Below are 24,098 nucleotides of genomic sequence, written 5' to 3'. Positions count from 1 at the left end.
ACCTGTAACAGCAGCCTCGAGTGGCCTCCTGGCTTCAGCTTAAATAGTTGCTCAGCTCTGAACTGTGAGGCTGGGAGGACCTCCCTCACCCCAGTACTATGGATGGAGTAGAGGTTTCCAACTCTGTAACCAGATAAAAGATCACAGAAGATAGATTAAAATAATGTGTACTAGGTCCAGATGCATGGGGGCTTTGGAGTTAGAATGGATATTAAGATGGTACTGATCAAAACAAACATCTATGGCCTCAGGACAGACACCCCATACTCATAAAGGATGTCCTGGAGTAGTTACAAGGGAGAGGGACCATTATCAGCAGGTGGATGAGGTGGGCCCTGTCACTTTATGTGCATGACTTGATAATGACTGTATTCTTGAAGAAGGACCAGAGGCTGCTGAGGATGGAACCACCTGCTTTGTCAGGAGCCAGAGGCTGGATGATCCTTCACTCAATCTACATGCCAGGCAGAGGGCTCACTAAACAGAATAACAATCTGTATTAGGTAGGGTTTTGTATAAATAGCAGGGGGTGTCCTGCTGGGAGTGTTGGCTTTGTGGAGTTACCCTCCCAGCACCCTCAGACACAAGATGAAGCCCTGTCTCAATTCTGTGTGCAGATTGGCTTGTTGCACACCAGGCATGAATCTGCTTTTTGGCTAACAACTCCATCACCCTCATCACTCCATCACTCAGTGTCTTAGTGGTATGGCTTCAGCTAGAGAGTATCTATTAGGCATCTAACAAAGAGGCACCTCTTTTTTTACACCATGTAATGACATCCCGCCACAGAATCACAGAACCACAGAATCTTTAGAGTTAGAAGGGACCTCGAAAGCTCATTCAGTCCAAACCCCCTGCCAGAGCAGGGCCACCTAGAGTAGGTCACACAGGAACTCATCCAGGTGGATTTGAATGTCTCCAGAGAAGGAGACTCCACAGCCCATCTGGGCAGCCAGACCCCTGTGTGGCCCAGGACTGCACAAGTTAGTTCATCCCACCACTCAGGTCACCCTACCTGTACTTTCATTTAATAACTCATTCTACACCTTTGTTTATGCAGATTTATCTTCAAGAAGATAGGTACTTGTATCACAAAGTAAAGCATAAACTCACTTCCCTATTTTCCTGTTGGAAAGTCAGTACAGCTTGCCACAAAGACCTGTGTGGTCACAATCACTGCACACATGTCCCCTGCTGACCAGCACAGCCCCAACTGCATCCCCTTTGCTGCCCTGAGTGGCAACAGGAGGAGAAGAAAGGAAAGAACAACTTTTGTGTCCTTGGGAACAACCTGCTGAGCTCTGCCAGCAGCTTCTGTCTCCTGTGTGGCTTCCCTGGGATGTGGGATGGAGCTGAGTAATGATCCTTTCCAAAGCACAAGGCCCCCTGAGATGCCATTGCTTGTGACTTTTCCATGTCCTCTGTACAAACCACGACTCACATTCACATCAGATATTTAGTGAAGGCCTCATGTGGGACAATGATGTCCTGCCAAATTCCAGCACAGCTTAGGACATTAAAGACAGATTCTTGCTGTGAGAGGAAAAAAGTCACCTTCAGTACCTGGTAAAGTTTGCATGTGTGCTCTTCCCCTTATGCCAGAGTGAAGCTGGTGGCTAGAAGTCACTGGCAAACCTTGCTGCCAGGGAAATCTGTAGCCCTCCATCACCCCAATCAGTGCTAGTTGGCCCATGGATATGGATTTGGACCCCTGCACTCTAGGTATCTATATGAGACCCAGTCATTTGCATCTCCTTTGCAGGAGTCATCTCCCTCAGAGGACATCACAATCAGACAGTCCATGCTTTAGGGATGCCTCATGACTGTAGAGGCAGTTTAAGGGTAACCAGCTTGTGGTAGGTATCTCACACAAGGTGAGGTGGACCCCAGTTGCTTTGTGTAGAACCTTCTCTGCTATTGGCCACAACATTGAAGAACTGTGCAGAGCTTCACACTTTCTGAGAAAGAGATCTATCTTTATGGAATGGGTGAGCTAAGGGAGGTCACAGTCTGTCCAAGAATAGATTTGTAGGTCACCTTTGAATGGTTCTCTCTTCTCCTAGGTCCCAGACCAGTGTCCCAGCCATTGCAGCATCTTGCCTTGAACTGAGGCAATTTACACACAACATCCCATCCTCAAATGAGAAGCAGAGATAACAAAGACTTCCAGCATCGCATACAACATGCTGCCAAGGACACAGCAGTCCACCCCAGCCTGCTGTAAACTATCCCCAGTGAGGATGCTCCGTGGCTTCCCTTCACGGCTCCCATGTGTGTCAGATTATTTGCACCATTTCACTCTGACTTCCCACACACCCTGACCAAGTGATACACCACACCCACGTGAGCAAGGGGATGCTATCATCAATCAGATGACTGGGCATTCAAAGCCCACATTCTCTGCTGCTTCTGCTTGTTTCATAGCCCTTCCTAGCAGGCAAATAATCTAACAGCCCCAGGGTGCAGTCAGCTGTCAGCCAAGCCTGTTGAGAGGAACAGGAGATGTTACAAACTCTCTGGAGGCATAGCTTGGAAGGTGATGGTGATTTCCATTGTTGTGGCTATAAGATTCAGCATCTGCCTTGATGCAAGTGCTGAAAACCTGTGTAAGTTTCACTGCCATAGCTCTGCCTTTGCTTGCATGCAGGAACAGCACTCAGGAACCCAGGTGTGCCAGATGATTCTGCCTTCCAGCAAACAGTGCACAGGCCAGGGAAGCCTACACTGCTGTAGCTGGTCCATGCCTCAGCTAACAGCCTCTCCTTTGTCTCCTGCACTGAGCACTGCAGATAGACCGTTACAACCAACACTGCTTAAAAATAAGGCTGGAGGAGCCCCTGGCACCATCCAAACAACTCCCACTTAGCTGCTTCTTGAAGGGGCCTTGGAGTCTGTTGAAGCTGTGTCTGACTCGAGCTGCATTCCTGTCCTGTTCCTTTGCTATGTGTCTGGAGGTCTGAGCTCTGAGTGCTGCCTCTGACTCACGTTGAGGATGCTGTCACCCTCCACATACAGGAATTAGTTTTTTCCTGAATGTTCTTGTTTTTTAAGGAAACTGCTTTGCTAACCCTTCAGAGGAACGTTTATGTTGCAAAGACTGATGGCTGGAGCTGTTGGTCCAGTTTTGGTCCCACACCCTCAGCATCCTTGTTGCCTGCCCACATCAGCTTGGACATCAGCATCAGCAGTGCCCTGAGGGAGCAGTGTGCACACTGGTCACCCCATGGTTCCAGACTGGGCTGGCACCATCAGCTGCCATCAGCTGAGAGACAGCCTTGCTTTCAGCAATCCTGCTCCTTCCTATGATGAGAAATCCCTCCCTAGATCATAGAATTACAGAGTCATTTTGGACGGAAAAGCCCTTTAAGCTCGAGTTCAAGGCCTCCCCTCACCCTGCCAGGCCCAGGACTAACCATGGCCCTCAGCACCTCAGCTGATTTTTCTCATGGACTTTTTCCTGTTAGAAATACTCTTCTCTGCTGGCACCAAGTCCCATTTAATGACACAGCTTCCAGAAACATCCTCTGCAGTGGGGCTGTGTCATCAGTGCAGAGAAGACCTCCTGGTACCAGTCATAGCTGGCTCTGGTAGCCAGAGCTCTGAGCACTGTCCATGACTCCTAGTCATGAGTCATCCTTCTCCCTAAGAGTTGACCTCAGAGTTTTAGGAGGCTAAGAGGACAGCTTGGGCTTTCTCTGGCCTGGTGATGCACTGGAAAAGATGTTCAATCCTCTCTCAACCCTGGAGTAGGTAGACTCTCCTTCTGCTTCAATCTGCAGAGGTACTTTGAGTCCAGTGCTCAGAAGATGGCCATGACAGGACTTTTATCACCTGAATCAAAGCATCTCCCATGCTGGGACATTACCAGAGCACTCATGACACCATCTTATCTTTGGGAAATTGGCTTTACCAGCACAGCGGGCTGAGCAGCTCTGAGACACAAGGAGGTGGGGGAACTGCCCTTCTCACAGGGTTCAGGACTAGGGCAGGCAAGCAAAGCCAAATCCATGATCTGTCTCTGAGAAGGAGACTGGATCAGAGTGACCCTTCCCACTAATGCTTATGTAGCAGGCAGAGCAGGTGCTCTGAAAACTTTGAGGCTGCATGAGGTTATATCAGCACTCAGAATCCCAGGATGGGGTGGGAAGGGCCCTGCAGAGCTCAGAAAAAAGATGGCACCATCCTCTTGACATTCATCCTTTAGGTATTGATCAGCATTGGTAAGGTATTTAGGTATTTATAAGGATTTATATTCTCTTCTCCTGCAGCCTTTCCTCCTCACACACATGTTCCATCCCCTCAGCATCTTGATGTCCCTGCACTGGCCTCTCTCCAGCAGTTCCCTGTCCCTCTGGAGCTGGGGAGCCCAGAACTGGACACAGGACTCTAGATGAGGCCTCAGCAGGGCAGAGTAGAGGGGGAGCAAAACCTCCCTTAACCTGCTGCCCACACTCTCCTCAATGCCCCCAGGATGCCATTGACTTCTTGCCCATGAGGGCATGTTGCTGCTCACGTTTCTTTGCTGCCCACCAGCACTGCCAGGTCTCTCTCCTGGAGCTGCTCTCCAGCAGGTCACCCCCAGCCTTTGCTGGTGATGGGGTTGTTCCTCCTCAGCTGAAGAACTGCATTTGCCCCTGTTGAAACTCATGAGGCTCTTCTCTGCCTGGATGAGCTGCTCAGGTGGTGCTGGAGGTATACAGCTGCATCATGACTTCTGTCCCAGTATCTGTCCCTGCCTCTGACAGACCCAGAATGGCAACTCCTCTGCTGGGGTCAGAGAGGAGACAGCAGCAATTAGAAACAGGGGGATGGAGAGGAGGGACCCCTGTTTTCAACAGCAACAGCTTTGTTGCATGTCAAACAGCAGCTTGTCAAATGTGAAACCTGTTTGTCCATGGCCATGGTATGTGCTAGAGAAGCCTGGTGACTCTCTCCTGCTCACACACTGGCTGGCAGAAAGGGACCTTGTTTCAGGCCCAGCTTCCCTCAAAAGGCAGGACTGCTGCTGGCTTTGAGGCTGCCTTGACAGATGATGTCTGAGGCTTTTTCCTGTGAGCATGCCAGGGAGAGAGAAGCTGCCCAGTGGGAGATGCTTGTGGGATCCTTTGATTGGCTCAAAGTCCCAGCAGGGCAGGAGCTCAGTGGCAGTGTGCAATTGTGTTGCTGGTGGCCTTCTCATGGCTGGGGCTGTTTTTCACACCTGTATCAGGAGCAGGAACCTCTGTTCAAAGCGGAATGTCCGGCTGGGCAGCAGGAGCAGCAATGCTCTGTTCCAGCTGAGCCGTATGCTGACATCAGGCTCGTGATGTGGAGGCTGTACTTGGGTGGATGTGGAGTCACCAGGAGTTGGGTGAGAAGCCAGGCAGCCTCCTGGGTGAAGCACTGGTCCAGCAGATCATCATAAGGCCTGCTTTTCTGGAGCTGCTGTTTTGCAAAAACACCTTGTCCAGGCTCTATCCTGAGCCCATCCATGGCTCTCAGCCCATCTGCTCTGCTGATAGCCAGGTGCCACAAAGTGATTTCTCTGTAGCTTCATGTCTCCAGATCCATGTTGTTCTCTGGCAACATGACCTATGTGGGACCCATGTGAGCAGAGATGGAGCTCAGCCAGCCAGAGCCCAGCTGGGAATGACACAGCTCAGCAGGGACAGCGTGGGGAGCCCTGGTCAGTCCTCTCCTGGCAGGGCACTGTCCAGGGGTGGGGACAGCCACATCAGATTTATCTCTGCCTGTGATGTTCAGCACTTCAGAGATGGGTGTGTTTTATCTTCTCCCTGGCAGATATGGTAGGAATTTGTTGCCTGGGAGGTTGCACTGCACCAAAGATCTCATCTACACTGGTAAGAACATCTCTAAATCCACAATCCTGGCCTGCAGGTGCCTTGGAAGAGACATAGGACTACAGCTGGCTAGCAAGGAGCCCAGATCACCAAACAGGCACAGGTCACCACTGAAGAGCAACCATCTGTGAAATGCCTTTAAGGGCTGTGTCCATCCTAATGTGCAACCCCAACCCCACCATGGCTGTCACCAGCTCTCCTTGGACTCACCCCTTCAGCATCCACATGAGCAGCTCATACATCCTTTTTCTCAGGCAGAGTGAGGTACCTTTTAATGTGTGCTGTAGCACATGTCTGACTGACAGAGGAACATCTGCCTGTCAGCTGAAGCACCAAAGTGTAAGGTGCTGGAAAAACAAAACCAAGCACGAACCATCTGCATCAACTCAGTGTTTTACAAAACCTTCATGGCATCACAACCCAGCCTTATCAGTTACAGACAGGCCATGGCTTGAACACACACACACACACACACACAGATTGTGAACCCCATGAGTTCATGACCTGAGAGGGAACACATGTGCATGCTTTATCTTTGGTCACCAGGAAAATGAAAGCAAAGGTTCTGCCAAAATGCCTGGTCTAACACCCTACCAAGACCTACTCTCCTCTGCCTTTATTAACCTGCTGATTTTAGTCCAAATCACTCTCTCCACCAGAGCCAGATAGAATAAATTCCTCTCCCACCTCAACCAGCCCCGTTCAAGCCCTATGTGTAAGCATGAATCCTTTCCTCCACAGAGCCAGGCTTCTCTGCCAATTCACACCCATGTGTCCACAATTAGGCCTGGATGTTACCCCATGCCAAGCCATGCAGAGCCATATTTAGAGTGTTAAAACTTTCACTTCTCACCAATTATCTGAACTACCACTGATGTTATGCAGATGTTGGCCTTGTAAACTCTCTTTCTGTATCTCTGGACAGAAAAGGTCAGAGTTAAGGTTAAGTCTGCCCTTGCCAGCTTTGTTTGCTCTGTCTAATGACAATGCTTCTCTGCTGCTGGAGTACAATTAGTTTGTATTCAAAGCAGGGGATCACTTCACATAAATGATTGTCTCTTGGAAGAGTTAAATATGTTCCTGGAACGGCTCTTAGATGTCCCAGTTGATTTAGTGCAATCCCATTGATAATTGGAGCACATGGGATAGCATGGCAGGCTTGAAGGATCATCATTCCTGCAAAATTTGTCAGGATGACCTCAGATCAGTATATTTATCTTTGGCAAAAAAGACGAAATAAACGTGCACACAAATCCTCAAGGAAGGGGAGGGGGAACCTGAAGCTCTGCAGCATGTTGGTGATTTGATCTGTCTCTGGAGCAGTTCCTGCATGGGGTAGCTGCCATCTCTCCACGCTGTATGGTTATGCAGGTCCTTCACTGTGGGTCACTGGAGAGAAGAGCAGGAGAAACCTGTGCAACTCCAGGGAGGATTGCTGGGCATTGTGCAAAAGCTGCTGCCTCTGCTAGGTCAGCCATTCCTGGACAAAATCCTGCTTTTTCTTGCTACTGATGCTGCCACATGGAAGCAAGAGACTGGGGAGCTACCCCTCGAGCCACTCTAGGAGGGACACCTATGTGCTAACTAGTTGCTACCTCCTTGCTCCACCTTCTGTCTGCTGTGTGCCACAGAGATTAAAAAGCTTCTGGGATGAGGAAACAACTAAACCAATAACACATCTCTAGCACCATTTAATGCACACAGAGCTCTTTCAGCTGCTCAGTGTGTGCAGGCCACGGGCAGACAGCAAAAGTTTAGATATTAAGATTTATTTCAGCCCTCATTAACATCATCCTGGAATCCTTCAAAAGGGATTCAGGCTCGTCATGAGTCACAGAGCACAGCTAATCCTTCCCAAACCTGGGGAGCAAGCAAAGCCTCACACCTGCCTGTGTAGGACCATTTCCAAAGCAACAGCGTGTTGTGAAGTGTGACTCTTCAGTGCTTGGCATGCCAGGGTCTGACCCCTCCTGCCTCGTTCTTCATGTGCCCTGTGCAAGCTCCACAGCTCTCTGTGTGAGCTGCTGCTGTCATGCAGCATGTTACAGCCCCTGAGCCATGCTGGGGGTTGTTGAGACATGCAAAGGTGTGCAGTGTGGGGCAGTGGGTTGTTTGAGACCTTCACCCCTCTTCCAAGTGAATGGAGGGTAGGAAATCTGAGCACTGCACCTCCTGCCATCCTCGTGGGGCTTTGCAGCTCCTGAAGTCTGCACATGGAGCAGGGACATCAGGGGAAGCTCTATCCCATCAAACATTAAACAATCACTTTTCTTCTCTATTCCCCACATCATTAAAACTCCTTCACAAACTGAAAGCAGCATTATTGATTCATTTGTTTCCCTCAGCATCCCACTCTCCTCCTGTCTCACTGACTGTGGTGACCAGGGTTGTGCTGTGGCCACGTCCTGCGTTACCTGCAGCGGCTGCAGCGGTGGGGAGAGCAAAGCTCAGGCACTTGGGATTTTGGCAAACTCGTCTTAAACAAAATCAATAGGCAGAGGAAATCTTGCCAAATGGGAAACCTATGTCTCACCAGGCAATAGTGAGGGATGGCAGTTGTGGGAATAAGTCATGAACCAAAGAATGCTCCACAAATTGACTGCCCTACAAATGCTGAAAAGCCCCGAGAATTTATGGACACAAAGGACCCACAAAGTTTACTTTTACTGCAGAATCATTTGACAAATATGTTTATGGATCCCACTGTTGGTTCCACAATGAAGCCAGCTTACAAACAAAGCAGCAACCAGCCTTAAAAACAATACTGTTCACTTGAAAAGAATGCAGGGCCGTGCATGGCCGCCTGTCCTCCTCTCCTCAGAGAGGTGGCACTGTTGCTTTGTATTTGCTAGAGGAATTGTTACAGACTGGGGTCTATTTTTTTTTTCCTCTCAAACGACCGGCAGTGTACCATAATATACCAACAGAATCTAAGGAATGACTTAATCTAATGAAATGTAAGATCAGAGCGATATGGAAACGACACGAAAGCCCTGGGCCCGGGTTGTGTATAACTCAGCCAGACGAGGACACTTGTGTTTGCACACACACGCTCTTGGGTTTTTCAACCAACTGCCAACTTTGTATTTGCTGAGAAAACAAAGTTTCAGTTGACCACCCAGCTATCTAAGAGATCCTGATAACACCACTCATGTCTACCAGCAGCACCATAAATCTCTTATTTCATTAGTAACGAAGCACAGACACACACTCACTCACTCACACACACACGGCGTGGGTGACCGGGTGCGTGTTCCAATGTGACTACCCCGTCTGCTTCCACAGTGTCCTGTCTGGCACATGCAGCTGGTTTGTCTGAACACCCTCCCAGACAATATTCCCAGGGACAGCTTCACCCGCTGCAGAACGATTTGGGACGTTCCCGTTAATATTGCAGCACGTCACGGTAATTCAAACAGAATGACACGTAAAGGCACCCACTGACAGGCAAAGACATACTTACTATAAATAAAGCCAGTGAATAAAGGCATGAATATCCAGCAGAGGCTCTGGTTTAGATGTGACCGTCCCATAGTTCACCTTCACTCACCTTCACTCACGCCGAACGTCCTCTGAGAAGCCCCTTAACGGTGCTTCCCCTAACTTAGGAGGCAGAGGCATGTTTTACCCTCCGCGAGCGCCGATCGATTGTGTGCCTCTGGTTTTATTTCTCTGATGATGTCACTTTAAATACTTTTCGTGTTCCATTTGTTATTTTTACTTCTAAAAATGACGCATTTCTTCAAATTCATTTCTATCCAATTAGTCACAAGCTAACGGAACAAAGGCAGCCGCCTGCCTGTCAGAGAGCGCGGCAGGCCCGTCCTCGCTGCGCTAACCACGGACCGACCCGCCGCAGCACCTGGAATACAACGGCTTTAGGCACCTCGTTTGTCCCAGATGCCCCTTTGGCTTCCTGCCCAAAATGCTTTGCAGCAGGGCCAGGGCAGGAGACCCGGGAACAGCAGTTTTACTAAAAGAAACCAGAGACAGAAATCGAGGAGAATGAAAAAAGAACAGGAAAAAAACACCCCACCCCAATAAATCAAAGCAACAGAGAGGAAGGAAGATGCATTTCTCCACTTGTGGAACAGCCTCTGTAAGAGCAAAGCCGTGACAGCTCTACGACCCCTTGAATATTTTGCTCTCATGCTGCTTCCAAACATTTAATGCAAAACAGTCAGTGGCTGCAGCTCACCGGACAGAGACGGTTTAAGAAAAATCTCAAGGTTTCCCCTACCTGATCTGAACTTGCTCCGAATCAGCAAGGAGTGCTCAGACCCCAGGAGTGTCATGGTGACTCGGGGACCAGATCCAGACGCCCCTCACTTAAACCATTCACTTCCTCCACAGGGAAAAGCCGACCAGACCACGGCTAGCGCTCAGGATTCATCCAGCTCTCCCGTACTCTCTGGGTGCTTTTACAGCTGGCTGGCAAGAAGCAGCAAGTGGCTTTAAAAGATTTGGTCCCATCCAGCACTGACCCTCCACAGACACCAACTGCTCCCCCTGTGCTGTGGTGAACTAATTAACGTGGAGCGAGTGGGAGCCTCCTCCGGCCCGGAGTTTACTACCAGCAGCTGGGTGTCCTGGCTGATGTCATCGTCTAGCGGGGAGCAGCGACTATCGAAAGGGTCTTAGCAAAGACAGAAGTTTGATATCTGATACTAATTACTACCGGCCGTACGCAGCCAATCAGGGAGCTCCCGGGCTCGGCAGACTTTGGGAGCTGCTCAGAAATATCATCAGAGCCGGGGCTTAACTCTTTGCAGCGTGGTGCGAGGCAGCCCCTGCGACCTCCAGCCCCTTCGCCCAGGCAGCCAAGGCGGGTTCTGGGGTGTGCGTGCCCCTGAGCTGAAGGAAGGGCTGGGTTCAGGGTGAGGGCATGGCTGGGCACGGGTACTTCTGTGTGAATGCCCTTTCTCCCCATCAGGGAGCCAGAGGACATGGCTACTTGGCAAATGGAGCTGGGACTGTGGCCGCTGCTGCCCCAGACCCGGCTGTTTTGGGTGCTGACACACACAGCCCTGGGCTGCACAGTTCCTGGGGCTGCACAAGGAAGATGAAAGTGAGCACAGGAGTGCTCAGGTGTTTCTTCTGAACCTCCCTCCTGAAGAGGTGTGCCCAAAGCTGTGCTGCTCCGTGCACACCTTTGTGAGCACGTGCCTGCATCCCTGGGAATATCCTCTCACGATGCTCACACACGCTGTGGCTCAGCCAGCGTATGCTGCAGGCACTCAGAGCATGTCCTCTTGCTCTGTTACACACAGGCAGAAGAATGCCAAATACACGAGGCAAGCCTAAATCTTGACTTAAAGATTCTTGTGCTACAGATGAGCACAGTAATCCCAAGGAGGCTGGGCACAGCCATGTGCTGGATATAACTTCAGCAGAGGATGCTTCCCCACCTACTGAAGGTAAGGAGATACAGATCCTTTGAGGACCCCCCCCTCCCCAAGCCCATGTCTGATTCACTTGAGGTAAGTGGAAGGAAATAATTGATGGCAGCCTTTACCTAGTAACCTAGGTGGTACAAGTCACGATAAGTCAAGGATGGGTCTCAGCTCCCCTGACACATGGATCTCACCTGGGAAGCTGCCTAAATTCCTGCTAGTTCATAGACACCCACCTGAAAACTCCCTCTGGACTGTTCTCAGGTTTTGTTATTTTTTTATTTCCTTGGTTGCTTTTAGTTTGGGTTTTTGGTTTTTGGGCTTTTTCCTTGAATTCTCTGGTTTCTGGGAAGTCCTCTTAAACATTTTGGCCTGGTGATAGGAATTTCAGGGTTTCCAGGCTTGTTGCCAGAGACCTTAGAAACGCAGTAGCTGCAGAAGCTCTGACTCCAGAAGTGTCCCACTTGCAGCTGAGAAGTGCTGGATTCCCTCACCCTCATGTGGTCCATGCAATGACACTGTCCTGAGCTGAGCCCTTTAGCTGTTGTGGGCTGGATGTGATTTCCTGGTCTTGCTACATCTGATGAAGTGGATAGTCCTTAAGGTCTGATGAGGGAGAGGTTATTGAAATGAATTCATCCCCAGGCATTGACCTGAGTCAGTAAACAGGTTGTAGTGTCCATCAAGGTGGCTGCAAGGCTTGTTCCTTACTAACTTTTCCTAATGATTCACCCATTGTGTTTGAAATGTCCCATCTAATGGACTTGTCCTCATAAATACAAACAAATGCCACTGTTTAACGGCACCACACCACATCAGCTCAAGGACAAGACAAGACTCATCAATACCCACAGTCTCAAACTGCAGTGTCTTGTACTTTTCTTGCATTGCAGACTCCTGTGTGATTTACCGACCATGCTGGAAAGTCCTGCTCAGGTACCTCTGCTCCCTTTGGAGCATGAGGTTTTGGATGTCTTCTTCATCATGTGGTAACTGGACATGCCTGAGGAGAACTTGGCCATACACTGCCTCATGTGCTGATCTCACCCAGGATCTGTCTCTCTTTTCCTTCAAGACCATCTGCAGATGTGATGGACGGGCACATGGAACTCCACGTCTGCTACCAAGTGCTTGGAGAGGGCTGTGGCAGGACAGGCCTGCTCCCTGCTGCAAAGCTCTGTGCTGAGTGGACCTTTCCCATCAGCTCCACCACTGGCACCATGTGTCTGCTGAGAATCGTGCACAGAAGAGGACATGATGAAAGAATCACAGAATCACAGAAGGATGGGGGTGGGAAGGGCCCTGCAGAGCTCATCCAGCCCAAGCCCCTGCTAAAGCAGGTTCCCCTCCATCAGGGGCACAGCAACGAGTCCAGGTGGGTTTGGAAACCTCCTGAGAAGGAGCCTCCACACCCTCCCTGGGCAACCTGGGCCAGGACTCCCTCACCTCAGCACCAAAGGAGCTTCTCCTTGTGTTTAAGGGGAACTTCCCTTGTTCCAGCTTGTACCCATTACCCCTGGTCCTGTCACTGGCCACCACAGAGCAAAGACTGGCCCCATCCTCTCCACATCTGTTCTTTATCAGCACTGATAAGGGCCCCCCTCAGGCTTCTCTTCTCCAGATTGAACAGCCCCGGGCCCCACAGCCTTTGCTCCTCAGGCAGATATTCCATCCCCTCAGCATCTTGGTGTCCCTGCACTGGCCTCTCTCCAGCAGTTCCTTGTCCCTCTGGAGCTGGGGAGCCCAGAACTGGACACAGGACTCCAGATGAGGCCTCACCAGGGCAGAATTAGGGGTGGAGGGTAAGATCCCTTGACCTATTTGTCTATGCCTACAAGCCAAAAAAAACAGGTAAAGGAGCTGCATGAATGAACAAGGAGCCTACATCAAGGATGTAGACATTGCAGCTGATATCTGGGGCCGTAAGCCCTTGAGTATCATTGTCTTCCTTCTGTCACAGAGATGCATTACCCACTTAAATGATAAATGGAGACAAAGGACTTTTTTTCTAGCATGGGCTACTAAAATGATTACTACGTGAGATGGACACAAAGTGTGGTCTCCTATTTTTCAGGGCAGTCTGGAGATGCCTCTAAAGCAATGAATGTGACAGGACTACTTAAAAAAAGGTCAGTTTTTGACTTTCAGATTTTTTTTTCACATGGTTCCACCCAAGGGTTGTGAAAACTCAGAATAGTTCCAAGGCAGGAAGCAAACTATTGTGATGAGTCAGGAGTTCACAAGAAAAGAAAAGAGAAAGGTTGGGCAGTGACCAACAGGGTAAAAGGGCAAGCACTGTATTTATTATTATTGTTAGATGGGGTAGGGGCTACAAAAAAGTGCAGCTGGAAAGGTAAACAGGTTAATAAAATGCCAGGATGATCAAGAAATCGGTGTGTGGCCTGCCTGAGAGGGAGAGGATGGCCAGACAGTGGCAGATGGAGCCCATTTGATGTGGGTGAATTCTTTACTTTCATGTCAGAACAGAGGATGAACCCTGCAAACTCCCCAAACACAGAAGCCTGGGAGATAGAGTCATGCAAAGATCCCAGGTTCCTTGGGCTTGAGTCACTGTGAATGTGTACAGAGGCTAAATGCTTACTGAACTCTTACAAGTAAAGGCTTGGTGGCTGCTCACACAGATTGTGTGATGTGATTTAGCAGACACATCCTGGTTGGTAATTTTCTAGGGATATATGTGGTGTCTCAGTCCTAACCTCCATTTTAATAGGATGCTTTTGTTCTTCCTTACTCTTTTCAGAGGACTTTTTATTAACCTGCAGAGAATTCCTTAGCAGATTCCCTGGAGGGCATATGTTAGACCAGCACTGCATATGGTAGGTTGTGCTGGCCATGTATCCCAGGGCTTGTAGATAGTACTCTGATAGCTTAGAGGTCAAGATGTCTGAGGAGAAGTCTCATTGAAAGTCTGGTGGAAACCTGCAGCTATTGCATTCTTTGGCGCACTCTTATCCATCCTGTCAGTGACTATCCCAAAGACTTTTGAGCAATGGGTGTGCATTATAACTCCTGTACATAGAATTCCTCCATATTTATGCTAAATCTATTCAACAAATTTGCAGACTGGAGTTAACATCTAGTTGTTTGTAGTTCCTTGAGTCCTCATTGAAGCCTTTTGTAAAGATGAGCATCAGATTTAGCCCTCTCCTCCCCTGATGGCAGGTAAGGATGTTGGGTCCCATGCCATGCTTAGAAGCAGAGATGTATTCCTTTGAATACTTAAGAGTTCTGTAGTCCTCTGGACTACCAGGTTCCAGAGATTTGTTACTGGTAATTTGACAAATATCTTCTAAAATAACTTGTGATGCTACTTCAACAGCTCATTTGTTAGAAAGATGTTCCTCAGGTACTACTGGCTGCTGAGTTTTTATTACCTGTCCATTACCCTTTCCCCCTCTTGCTCTTCCACTGGTGCTTACAGTGGCTGTTCCTCACTCCTTGGGATTCATTCCATAGTCTGCCAATTGTTCATCCCAAATGAGGGCAATACCAAGCCAAGAAAGGAAGGTAAGTAGCACAGGTGCTTAGGGAGAGGCAAACAAGCTCATGAGCTCCACTAAACAATCTACTTAGGTTCCTACTGCCACCTGCCTACCTGACATCCTCTCAGACAATTCACTAAAACCCAGCATGCTATTTACCACTTCATTTAATGCAGAGATAAGCCTGTGATGCAATTGATAATGAAGGAGGCCAGTTACTCAGATTGTTAAACAGGACCTGAGATTGATTGAGCCATATACATGCCCCAGATACCTCCATGGAGACAAAGCCTCAGGTCTGGCTGAGGTCTTGAATGCTGCTGCCTCTCCCTGCTAGGGCAGATGTGGGAAGGGAACAGGCATACATGGGCTCTGGTGAGAGGCCATGTGATTAACTGACCTCAGGCTTCTGAAGTGGTGAAGAGTCAAAGTCCCATGATGCTGCTTGCAGAAATCCTTAGAAATTCTTTCTTTCTGCTCTTAGAAATTCTTTATCCAGTCTCCAAAACTGAACAGCCACAAAGTGTTCCCTGTAAAGCCACACCACTGGCTGAGGCTGAGCGTTCAGAAGAGATGAAACACATTTTCTTCTCTCTCTCTCCCTCTCCAGGCAATACCAGTGTCCCGACCTTGCGAGCTCTCGATTCACTGTCCACGCTTGTTTCTTCGGAGGTGATGCAACCTCTAAGAGAGGACTCATCTCTAAAAACAACTCAGCTGCTAAATTCACAGTCCAGAGCTGGTATCTCCCTGTGCTGGTTGTTACAAGAGAGTCGGCCTGGATTGCATATGTTCCTGATGTCCTCAGGAAACAGAGGTAAGTTATCTCCCATAAACTTTAAACTAGAGGCAAGGAAGACAGGCACTGAGATCACACCACAGATACTGAGCCATTTGCCTGGAGGCTATCTGCCTTCCATCCAACCCTCCACAGGGTCTTCTTGTGTCTCCAGAGCTTGCATCCTGCAGCCCTCCTGTCTTGGACGTGTCTGCCACCAGCACTGTGCTGCATCACAGCCACTGTTCAGCTCTGAAGAGGACAGGCAACACCACCAGCTGCCACCTTTCTTTGGAAGGTGAAAGACACGTAGGTACCAAAGATGAGTGTTGCTTCCCATTCTTGTGTTTCCAGGTCTGCTCTAGCATCTCTGCTGTAAGGGCACAGGGACTGCAGTGAGGAAGGAGTGAGCCTTAAATACCAGAATTAATTAGTCATGGTAGGGAATTCCTTTGAACTGAGAAGTCACACCCCAGAGCCTTAAGGATCTCAGCTCTGTGTTGCTCACCAGATACGGGGAAGCAGTCCCTTCTAATCTTGCAGCACACCCTATTGTTTACAGCACTGATTTATTTTAAAGCAGATTGTTTGTTTCTATGTAGATTTGCATCTATGGGAAAAAGACCCAAATGAGCTGATGTTTCTGTGAGATCGCTCTGGGGACTTAAAGGGGTCAGTGTGTGACACAGTGTCTGTGCCACAGAAGACCGGATGCCAGCAAGTCTCAGGGCTGTGGAGCTGCGGCCCCAGGGACTTCTCCCAGACCCTCTCAGGGCTGACTGCCAGGTGTGGCTGGGGCCTCTCTCCTGTCCTCTCAGAGGAGTCACTTTGCCTGTCCCACTGCTCTGACATTTGCTTTCTTGCACAGGACATCCAGCCCTGCACCAGAGATTTTACCCATGTACTCCAGCTACTGCCAGTGGAGATGCCAACACAGGGAGTATTTATCAGCATTGTCAGCAGTAAAACCCTGAATTCAGTGAACTGAATTCACTGCAAGACAGGGTTTGACGTAATGCCAAATAAAAGGTCTCATAAACAGTTTGCAACTGTCCAAGCAAACAGTTTTTCCCCAAACCTGCTATCCTGCCGGTCACATCTGCCCGGGCCGTCCTCTCCTGCAGGAATGAGCCCAGTTTGCCTTTGGCTTCTCTCTGGCAGCTGCATTTGGAGAAGACCCCCTCCTGCCATGGCCTTGTTTCTTGAACTCCCACAGCATGCTCTGGGAAGTCATATCTGATGGGATGAAGCCATGACCCTGACTCTCCCCATCCTGTGTGTAGGCTAGTGATAATTTGCTGCGTGCTTGTGTAGCTGTACTGGCAAAGGTCCTGTGGGGAGCAGCAGATGTACTGGCACAGAGCTCTGCTCTAAAAGACCCCAGGCTGGTACAACTGAATCCTGAAGAAGGAGGAAGGCTGGAGAGAGATTTGCCTTTACAAATAGGTTGCTCAGAAGCAGGGCATTCTTCCACTCATAACCCATACAGCTGTGATAAACTGTGCACAGGGCAGGCAGTGCAGGGAAACCAGTAGCCAAGGCTCACAAGGAGCTCTGGACATCCTTTGAAGAGATCTACTGCCAGGATGTCATCATCTTGATAAGAGAGTGGAAGAAGCAACCTTTCCTTAAGGGAGACTTTTGCAATAAACCAAGTGAACTGCCCATTAATGAGTCCCAGTGAGGGAGATAAGGATCATCTGAAGTCATGGCAGATTAGAACCCCCTGCCCTGAGACTGCCCTGGCAGAACTTCAGCTGTGCTGTCAGTCATGGCCTTTAGGAACCTGCAAAGAAATGAGCTTCTCTCTGCATGTCTGAGACTCAGCCCAGTGGTGACTTGCACGGAAAGAGGTTCTCTAGCTCTCAGATGGCAAACAGTCAGGTTATTTCTCTCCATGACCTGGGACAGAGTTTTTCTGTTCTGAGGTTAGCAAAGGAGCAGTGTCTTTGTTGCTGTGAAGCAGAGGTGGTCTCTGGGGAATAGCTCAGAATGGTCCTAGCTCAGGACTCAGCCCAGAGTATGGTATTTCTCTGGTCTGTGAGAAGCTGTGAGCACAGACAGCCCAACAACACCTACTGCGAGCATGGATGGTCCAACAAGACCCAGCCCTTACTTTCTAATGGCATCAGGCCCTGGAAGGTGACATCACAGTGGTATTTGCCTACCTGGAGTTCACCACTGAAGCATTTAACTGGTCTGACACCTCCCTATCTCCTCACAGAGCTTGAGAGCAGGACTTTATGGTGGAGACGTGGTGAACTCTTCCTGTTCTGACAGCAGACAGGACTTGCTTGGTTTCGAGCTGTGAACTATTTATGACAGTGCTGCAGGCATCCAAGCAAAGTCCCTTAATTTATGAGGGTCCAGAAGTTATTATGCAATTGACAACACGAACACAAAAATACTTCTGCACTTTACTAAAGCTACTATTAAGCTGCCTGATGTTTTCACCATAATATTTACTTCTTTGTAAATAGGCTGAATTCTGCAGTCCCAATTCAAAACAGAGAGATCAGAGAATGAAAATAGGGAGATGACATAGCTGTTTAAAGATTATGTAAAATGTTTTTTACTAGCATAAATATTTGATTGTAAAACTCTGCCTGTTCTGTTTACTAAGCAGGGATGAGCAGGGAGCACAGAGTGAGCCAGGCAGTGTGGTGGAGGCTGTCTCATGTCCCTGCCCATCCCTTCCCACACAGCCCTGTCTGTGGGGTGGTGGGTGCCCTGGCAGCCGTCCCATCCTTGGGCTTGGGGCAGTGGGCAGAGCTGGGGGACACTCCTGACACACATGGGCTTGGCAGCCATGGATCTCATCATCTCCAGGAGTCTCAGGGTAGGATGGTTCAGAGTAGGTGAAGAGTTAAAGACCCAAAGCCTCAGCCTGGTTTGAGGCTGGGAGGGCAGCAGGAGGAGTGATGCTCTAGATGGGGATTGAACACAACACTCGTGTCAAGCTCAAGGCACTCAGGGATCAACTCTGTCCACGTAGAGCAGAGAGAAGGGCCAGACTAGACATGGCTCAAGCTGTTTAGAGACACCAGTGGTCCAGTCTGTTGGATGGAAGATGCTAAGACCTGCCTCCTCACTCATGGTGGTGGGGAACATCAGGGTCAGGGCACTGCCCTTGGCCAGCACAGCAGCAGCATGTGCCTTGAGCCTGCCCCTGGTCTGGACCCACAGGCAGTGAAGGTCTCGTCCCCACATCCCTGTGGGGAGGTGGAGTGGGGATGGAGTTTGCTGGTTTCCTGTGGGCATAACTGAGGTGTACACTGAGTGAGACTGTGTATTTCTGTGTCTCACACCTGGGACAGCTCCCCTTGCAGCAGTGCACAGGACAAGCCTCAAACACTGCACCCCAGAAAAGCAGAGACTTCCTCCCTCCATCCCACCAGTGCCTCATGCACGGTGCAAACCAAGCCTATGGTTGGCTGCCTGTGACCTTCCTCCTGCATCCCACAGACTTCTTCTCCTCCTCCCTTGAGCAGCCAACCACACAGGTCACCCCTTCACATCCCCAGACCTTGCTGCTAGATACACCCTACATACTGCTTAGGCTGCAGATTGACTGTGTGTTCCTGAAGGGATGTCATGGTGAATGTGACAGTCTCTGCATGCAGTAACTGCTTGGCTCTCCTGCCTTCAGTGCCACCCAAATGTGCACTGCTCTGGGCAACCCCCTTCCTGCCCCAGCTTGGGCAGCACACATTGTAGCAGCCTGGATGCTCGGGACCCTCTGCCAAAGCATGAGAAGGGGAAGGTGGGGGCCAGGGCGATTTCCCAGCTGCCTGGGGAACCAGTATTGGGAGCAATCAGGAGCATGTGAGTCTCCAGCCTGAGCTGGTGCATTTTGTAGCAAGAATGAACCTTTGGCTGCTTGAAAGAGATTTTTGTGCCTGGCCTGGTTGCTCCAAGCTCTGGTGGCTTGGTGGCTGAATGGAAACAAGGGAGAGAAGCAATGATAATACCAGCATCAGCTCCAGAGCCCCCAGACTGCACACTTTGCTCACCCACGTTCCCCACACCACCCCCATCCTTGCTCACTGTTTGCAGAGATGCTCAGCAGCATGTCAGTGTATAGAGGGGCTGCACAAGTCCCATTAGTCCGTGGGAGAGGCTCAGTAGCCAGGCAGCACAGAAATCATCATGTGAACAGACCCAAGGAGGGTGTGCCTGAGCAGGGCAGTGCACCCCAAGAGCTGTGGGAGCTACATGGGGCCTGGCTGCCGGAGTGACCTGGCTTCTGTTCCCTCTGCTGCAGGACTTTGGGCAAGTCATGTCTCCTTTTGGATTTCTTATCTCTAAATGGTGATAATGAGGCTGACCCCTTCCTACAGCCCTTGGAAATCTCCTGCTGAGCAGGGCCAGATAAGAGCTGTATTGTTGTAAGCTCTGCAGCATCTCCAAGGATTGAGGTTTTGCTACAAAGGAGCCTAACCAGCCCTCCCTCATCCTAACCAGCCCAACCTCAGCCTAACCAGCCCTCCCTCATCCTAACCAGCCCTCCCTCATCCTAACCAGCCCAACCTCAGCCTAACCAGCCCTCCCTCATCCTAACCAGCCCAACCTCATCCTAACCAGCCCAACCTCAGCCTAACCAGCCCAACCTCAGCCTAACCAGCCCTCCCTCATCCTAACCAGCCCAACCTCATCCTAACCAGCCCAACCTCAGCCTAACCAGCCCAACTTCAGCCTAGTCAGCCCTCCCTCATTGTAACCAGCCCAACTTCAGTGTAACCAACCCACCCTCAGCCTAATCAGAGCTATCTCAGCCCAACCACCCCAACCTCAGCCCAACCAGCCCCTGCCTCTGCTCCAACAACGCAGGAGCACGGCAACAAATTGAACATTTCCATCCGCTTCCCTTCCTCCTGCCCGCTAAACTGCCTTGACACAGCCACTTATTTGATGGTTCAGCCCTAAATAAGGAGTGTGTTTTTGAGGAAGGGGTGTGACAGGCACCAGTGAGTGATACGAAGCAAAGCTGGGCCCGGGATGGTGGCGAGCAGAGCTAAAGCCCCAGATATACATCGGATGGGCTGGGAGCATTATGTATTTCTGGAATGCCTTCTGGTCTTTATTAAAATGAAACCACAGCCAGCCCAAGAGAGCTCATCGCCCAGGCACAGGGCCAAGTATAAGTTACTTCTACAAATATTTATTTAACCATATCAATGACAAACTCTTTTGTATAAATGTTTTTATTTAATCATAATTTACCAATTATTTTAAATCAATTGTTTGCCTGGTTTCTAAACACTAATCAAGTGGCTTGCATTAGCATTACTCAGGCGGATTAGATGCATTATTTCACTGAAGCTTGTGCCATTGCTTGCCTGCTTTGGCCATGGAAGAGGATGCAGATGGATCTCAAATTTCACTCAAAACTGTCAGATCTTTGGAGGGCCGTGCCTGAGGGACTGGCAGCTCTCCCCACTCAGGTGACCTCTGGGCTTAGATGAGTTTCTGAGGCACAGGGCTGTGTAGATGTTGATCCCACCTGAGCCTCTCAGGGCAGGACTTCTCTGGTCTCTGGTTATTACCAGGGAGCTGCTGGCTCTGTCACAGATGCTTCAAGTGTTCTGTCCTGCCACTGCTTACCCCTCACACCTGAGCCTGGACCTTTCACTGGTGCAAGAGATGTTTCACGGCATCTCCTGAACCCAGAGTATGGGACAGGAATACATGAGTGTGGCTATGGTTGTTTGAGGTGGAACAGGAGCCTGTGGATGACAGCATTTCTGTCTGGTGTCCAAAACTCTGCTACCAGTCCCCTGAGCTCCCTCACCTTCACAGGAGCATCCTGGAGGGCTTTCAGCTCCCAGACATCATTTACCCTGGCTCCCTCACACATGGACCATCTCCAGCTCAATCCTTCAGCCTCTGTTCCTAAGATCAGACAATACTTAAAGCCAGAGAATCTGTAACTTGCACAGGACTCTACCTTCTCCAAAACATGTTGAGAGGTGATAAGCAGAGCTGCTGGGGAGATGGGCATTGTTGTGATCCCAGGGATGGCACCCCTCAGTGCCCAGGGGCCCTGTGCATGGTGGGCTCTCGCTCCACACGGCAGCTTTTGGGGAGCAGCTCCTCCTGTGCTGCCTCACAGATCCACAGTGGCAGTGGGAATCTGCTCCTTGCCATCTGCCTGCTGTTTATTTATGTGATTTCGGGTAGCTACTGCCTTGCACCTTGGCTGCCTGCTCTGCAATGCCTGTCATGAGCACTGGGGCTACAGGGAGTCCTCTGTCCGCACACGTATCTGCTCATCATCCCTGGCAGAGACCATGCCGTTTAGCCTGCAAGCTGCCAGCTTCCTGAGGATGCCAACCCCCTGCAGCCCTGCAGAGGCCAGCTTTCTGCTGCAAACATCACCCCACCAGCCTTTCTGCTGGGGTATCTGAGGCATCTTCCTCCATCGGTCACTGTCTTATCAGAAATGGGAGCTGTGTTGCTGTGAACCTGGAAGAGCTGCTGATAAATCCTGCTTACAGCAGCCTCCCCAGGTCTCCTGTTCCAATCAGTTTAGGCTACTAAAGCAGAAGAGAAAGCAGTGACTTTGAAATTCCCCCAGCTGGGGAGGGATACAGAGGTGCCAAGGTTTGCAAAGCACAGATTTGGAGATGAATAACCTGAGAAAAAGACTGTTACAGCACTGTAGGAGAGACACAAAATTTCCAGACAGTCTCTTCCAAGATGATAAAACCCCAAATAAACAAACAGATTGGAGCAAGTTTGATATAACCATGGGACTCACTACTATAAAGATTCTGAAAATAGGAATCAATGTTAGGTATAGACTTTAACATTTCATGTGTTTGTTTTTTTCAGAATGATGAGAAATAGTCCAGCTGCTAGAGACAGAACAGCTTCACACTTCAAAATATGCAGCTGTATGTCCCTGGAGTCACACCTCTACAAGGATGAAACATGAAAGCAATGGTAAGAGAGAGCTTGTAAACAAACAGGAAAGTTATTTGGACAGGGCTCCTTAAATGCTGTGTAAACATAGACCTAATGCTATAATGCAGATGAAGAGGAAACTCTTGAAATAGAATCATTTCACTCACTGCTCTAAAAAGCTTTTTCCTGACCATTCAGAAGGAAAATGAAAGGAGGTGTCTGTCCTTGTTCTTTACTATATCCTATTTCTTACAAATCTGTATTTGGAAAGGAACTTTCCTCCCCTCCCCTTTGAAAGTATTGAGGGATTTTTTTTGTAGCCTCGTGTCTGGTTGAGAAGGAAAAGACTGTGTGAGCTGTGTGAGAAGCTCACACCTGACCCATGCTGACTGTGAGAGGTGATTCCTCCCTGCGCTGGTGGGAGATGGCGGTCCTGGGACAAGGAGGGGCTGTTTTTAACCCCCTGCTCTGTTGTAAGCAGCAAAGCTTCTGCTCTGTGAGAGCCACATTCATCCTTCCCAACTTGACTACCTAAAAATTAAATGCAGAGTGCAGCTTTTAGATGTCCTGCACAGGCAAAGGGCAAAAGCAGGTGCTGGCAGGGGACCATCTGCTCTGCATTTCATCCACCCTGAGATCAGGCTGGGAGGAGCTGGTCTTTGGAGGAAACTCTCTCTTTCCATCAACCAGAGAGCAATCCTAAATGACAGCTAAGACTAGATTCTAACATTCAGATAACTGGTGGGAGAGGAGAGGAATCCCACCAGACATGGCCAAGACCAAAGGACAGAGAGGACAGTTGATCACTGGGCAGCACAGAAAGATGAGAGTGGAAGAATGGACTTGTGAGGGACAAAGAGATTCCTGGTAAAGTGAGAGCAGGAGGAAAAGGGCTGATCTGAATTTGTGGGAGACAGACACATTTTGTATTGTCATTAGAAAGCATTCAAAACAGGCCAGGACAACTTGGTGGTACAAAGCAACTTAATAAACAGCTGGGATGAACACTGGAGTAAGGCCTGTTCTGCCCTGCCATCATCTTCCTCCAGTTCTCCTCTGAACCCCTCCCCAGCTGGCCAGTGGATATATTAAGGAATTATGATGTTTGTGACAAAAGTAATGAAATCTGCCAGTCTTTGGATGTGGCTTAAGAAGACCTTCAGGTGTGGAGCTGCTGCCAATTCGTACCCCACTAGCTGGAACAACATGGCAAATATCTGTGTGAGGGATGGATTCCCAGTTGTGGTTCAGCTCAGTCTTGTCAGTGGCAAAAGTGTTACCTAAATTGTGTCTTCTAACATTAATGTCCCTTTGTGGGCCTGGCACAGAGAGGAAAACAGTAGTGGTCTTTGTTGTTGCATTGGGATGGTTCAAGTGGATGTGGGCTTGGTGAATAGACAGCAGGTCACTGAGAACAGACCAAAGTAGTTTCCCTTGAAAACAGAACACAGTGGCTTACCTCAAATGCTTGACTTTGTCTCAAATGTCCATCCTGTCCTGTGAGGTGTTGTGGGCCCAGCCTGGCCTGAGTGCCAGATGTCAGTGGGATGGTGAGGCTTTGCTGCAATGTGTGCCAGCTTTAGCTACTGTACGATAAATCTGGAGTGTCTTGGACCAAGTAACATGCTGTCAGTCTGTCTAACACACCCGAGTCTCCTTGGAAAAGGCCTTGAAAGTG

At 49.5% G+C, this 24,098-nt stretch overlaps 1 protein-coding gene across 7 annotated transcripts in view; it reads right to left on the bottom strand.

Moving 5' to 3' along the window:
- Positions 1-24,098, bottom strand: part of MYOCD (myocardin) — a 237,226-nt gene that overhangs the window by 27,161 nt on the left and 185,967 nt on the right. For 2 of the 7 annotated variants that reach the window (XM_062011016.1, XM_062011019.1), the window contains exon 1: positions 9,304-9,461. The exons of 4 other annotated variants lie outside the window; for them this stretch is intronic. In XM_062011016.1, coding sequence (XP_061867000.1) covers positions 9,304-9,373 — 70 coding nt within the window. In that variant the 5' untranslated portion in view covers positions 9,374-9,461. Of the gene's footprint in view, positions 1-9,303; positions 9,462-10,080; positions 10,437-24,098 lie in introns of those variants that run through there. One more of the 7 variants, XM_062011017.1, reaches the window with a different exon arrangement.

This window comes from Colius striatus, chromosome 18 (assembly GCF_028858725.1).
Source record: "Colius striatus isolate bColStr4 chromosome 18, bColStr4.1.hap1, whole genome shotgun sequence".
NCBI classification, from domain to species: Eukaryota; Metazoa; Chordata; class Aves; order Coliiformes; family Coliidae; genus Colius; species Colius striatus.
This window is presented reverse-complemented; position numbering and strand designations above follow the sequence as displayed.